At 37.8% G+C, this 3,129-nt stretch overlaps 1 protein-coding gene across 1 annotated transcript; it reads left to right on the forward strand.

Moving 5' to 3' along the window:
• Window positions 1–751: 751 nt before the first annotated feature.
• LOC102667617 (protein MAIN-LIKE 1-like) lies at window positions 752–1,884 on the forward strand. Its single transcript, XM_006584261.1, has 3 exons — window positions 752–844; window positions 1,064–1,204; window positions 1,318–1,884. The coding sequence occupies exons 1-3, from the start codon at window positions 752–754 to the stop codon at window positions 1,882–1,884; spliced, it is 801 nt and encodes a 266-aa protein (XP_006584324.1).
• The last annotated feature ends 1,245 nt before the right edge of the window (window positions 1,885–3,129 follow it).

Genomic DNA, 3,129 nt, shown 5'->3' on the forward strand with positions numbered 1-3,129 from the left:
TTTGAAGATACCAAACACCAAAACATGGCCTTTCACTTTTTTTTAAAAAAAATAAATAAATAAATATAGCAATATGATAAATGTAGGATTAGGGTTAGGGCTAGGCTTAGTGTAAACCTGTTCTTTTCCATTCATGACATACGAGGATTAAGTCAAATGACTTCCTGTCCCAGCATCTTTTCCATTTCTATTCTTGGTTCCTAGCAGCATGAAATCTGAGTTAAACCAAATGACTTTAATTAAGCGCATATACAATTTGTGATGAATTTTTAAACATATAGAATTTGTATATGTTTAGGATGGCAACTTGCTAACAAAATGGTATATGGTGTCCGCCCAAGCGTTGATGAGTATGATAAGTTAATAGGGTCTGTCTCCTTAGAGGGTTTGGGTTGGGAAATGGTAGAAAAGCTATAAGAGGAAATGAAAGGGAGTTGTTAGCGTCTGAAGGGCATGATGAGGGGTTTGATCAGAGCTATCAAGGAGACGGAGAAGGAGGTTGTGGAGGCTGAGAGCATTACTGTAGTGGCATAAACATTGTTTGCTTTAGAGCAACCAATGTTTACACCACTGCAACAATGCTCTCAGCCTCGACAACCTCCTTGTCCATCTCCTTGACAGCTCTAATCAAACCCCTTGTGATGCCCTTCAGACGCAAACTACTCAGTTTCATTTCCTCTTGTAGTTTTCTGCCATTTGCCAATCCAAACACTTCAAGCAGAGAGACTGTATTAACTTGTCATTCTCATCAATGCTTGGACGACACCATAATCTTGCACCAGCAGATAACTTCAAAGCCTCTCCTGACATTGAGGAGTCCGCTCTCCTTCTTCTCTCCAATGTCGTTAACTAACTCCCACAACGAGTACACACTATAGAGTTTATGAGCACCTGAAAATGAAATTACTTTTTGAAGGGTATAAGTTGTTCGATTTTGTTTTGTTTGAACAACTTAATATTGTGATGAATTTGTGAGGTTTAGTGATGGAATTTGTGGTAGACATTTGTAGATCATGGTTAGAACTAGAGGCTTAGGTCGTGCCTTAGGTAGGGTTATTGGCAGAGCTCTGGGAGAGAGGATCGTCATGATTCAGATGATGCTCCCCAGCGGCGAAGGCCTACCGCATCGGCACGAAGGCCACATGACCCATCAGTGCTTACCGAGTATGCTGACCATGTTGCTATCAGCACATGGAACGGAGAGGTATTTATAATTTTGAAGTTAAGTTATTTGTTAAGTATCTATTATTATTGAAATTTGTATTTCTTTAAATTATTATGTTAATAAAGTGTCTGTTCCTTTATACTTCAACTCAGAAATGTCCTGAATTGAAGTTATTCTCCCATGGGAGCAAGGTGCAGAAATTTGGTAGGTCTGCTCCTGAAATTGAGGGCCTAGTTGCTGCCACGAGACTAAGTCCTTTGATTTCGTGTTCAATAGATACTGGCAATCGGGGACTTATATCCACATTCGTGGAGAGGTGGCACAAGGAAACTAGCAGTTTCCATCTTCTTGTGGGGGAGGTTAGCATCACCCTGGATGATTTGGCATCTCTGCTTCATCTTCCTACTGTTGGCGCCTTCCATACCTTCGAGCCTCTGCATGTCGACGAGGTCGTGTTGATGTTGGTTGAGTTACTAGAGGTCTACGGAGAGGCAGCCAGGGATGAGACAGCACAGTGTCATGGACCATACATACACCTATCTTGGCTACGAGATATATATCAGAGTAGATGTCAAGCTAGACATTGGAATCCTGCAGCTCGTGCCTATGTTCTTCATCTTTTAGGTTGCACTCTTTTTGCTAACAAGAGTGCAACCCATGTTCATGTTGTCTTCTTAGACGCTCTACGTGACTTGAGTCAGAGTGGGAGCTATGCATAGGGAGTGATGTGTCATTATTTTCCCCTATTTCTTAACCCTTTTTGTCACCATTTTAATTAATGATTAGCCTTAATTGTCAAATTAATTATGCAGTTTTATCATTTGGGCCTACTTGACTAATTTTGTGTTTTTAATTTAATTTCAGGAGAATTATAAGCAATTGGGATTGGACTTGAAGAGAGCAGACAATTTTATTTTATCAAATCTTATCTTATCCATATTTTATTTCATATAGATTTTATTTCGTCCAGATTTTATTTCATCCAATCTTATCTTATCTTGTCCAGATTTTATTTTATTTCGTTTATAGGCATGGACTTAAAAGAGATTTGTAAGCTTTGGGGCTAAGGACCTATATAACAGCACCAGGGTTTTAGTTTAGGGAGATTTTTTTGGAGAGGAGAATAATTTTAGGGTTTTGCAATTTCAGGTTTACTGTTCATGTGCACTGTTCACGTAGCAATAAAATTCGTTTTCTGCAATTTCGTTTTCTGCTTCAATTTGCAATTTCATTTTCTGCTTCCAATTGTAATTTTGTTTTATGCTGATTAATGGAATGCTAAGTCTCCAACATTGTTTTCTCTTGAGGATCAAGCAAAAATCTCCTTGAGGTTTTGTTATTACTATTGAATTCTGATCAGTTTTTCCTCTTCACCAATTACTCTGTATTTGTTGCTATTAATCCATGCATGCTTAGTGCTTGATTAATTGTCTATGCGCTTAATTTACGTTCATGCTTAATGATCAGTTTCATTCATGATTAATTGGTGCATGTGTTGCTTAATCACATAATGACAGCCTTATGTTAATTTTCGCTTAGTAATTTAATTTAGGGTTGGATTAAGTGGTTGAGCTAATTAGGGATAAATCCTCATAACCTAGGATAAGAGACTTGCTTGTGAATCAAGGGGAAAAAACATGTTTTAATTATGTTATTTCTTTAATTCGAATTTTCTTGTTGTATAATTTACAAAAACAAACAACCCCCTCCAATTCGTTACTGTTTTATTACTATCTGTTATGAACGTTTGGTTCACCATTGCTCGTTGGGAGACGACCTAGGATCACTTCCTAGATACTGCATTTTTAATGTTTATTTGATTCGGATACGACCTTGATCAGGGAGATGCTGCCCTAGTGCATATGTACGATCATTTGAATGATGATTGTAGGAGCAGCAGCCAACAACTTGCTAGATACATCACTCTCTTACAGGTAATTAATATGTTTTTCATAAGTTAATTA

Source organism: Glycine max, chromosome 7 (genome assembly GCF_000004515.6).
Source record: "Glycine max cultivar Williams 82 chromosome 7, Glycine_max_v4.0, whole genome shotgun sequence".
Classification (NCBI taxonomy): domain Eukaryota; kingdom Viridiplantae; phylum Streptophyta; class Magnoliopsida; order Fabales; family Fabaceae; genus Glycine; species Glycine max.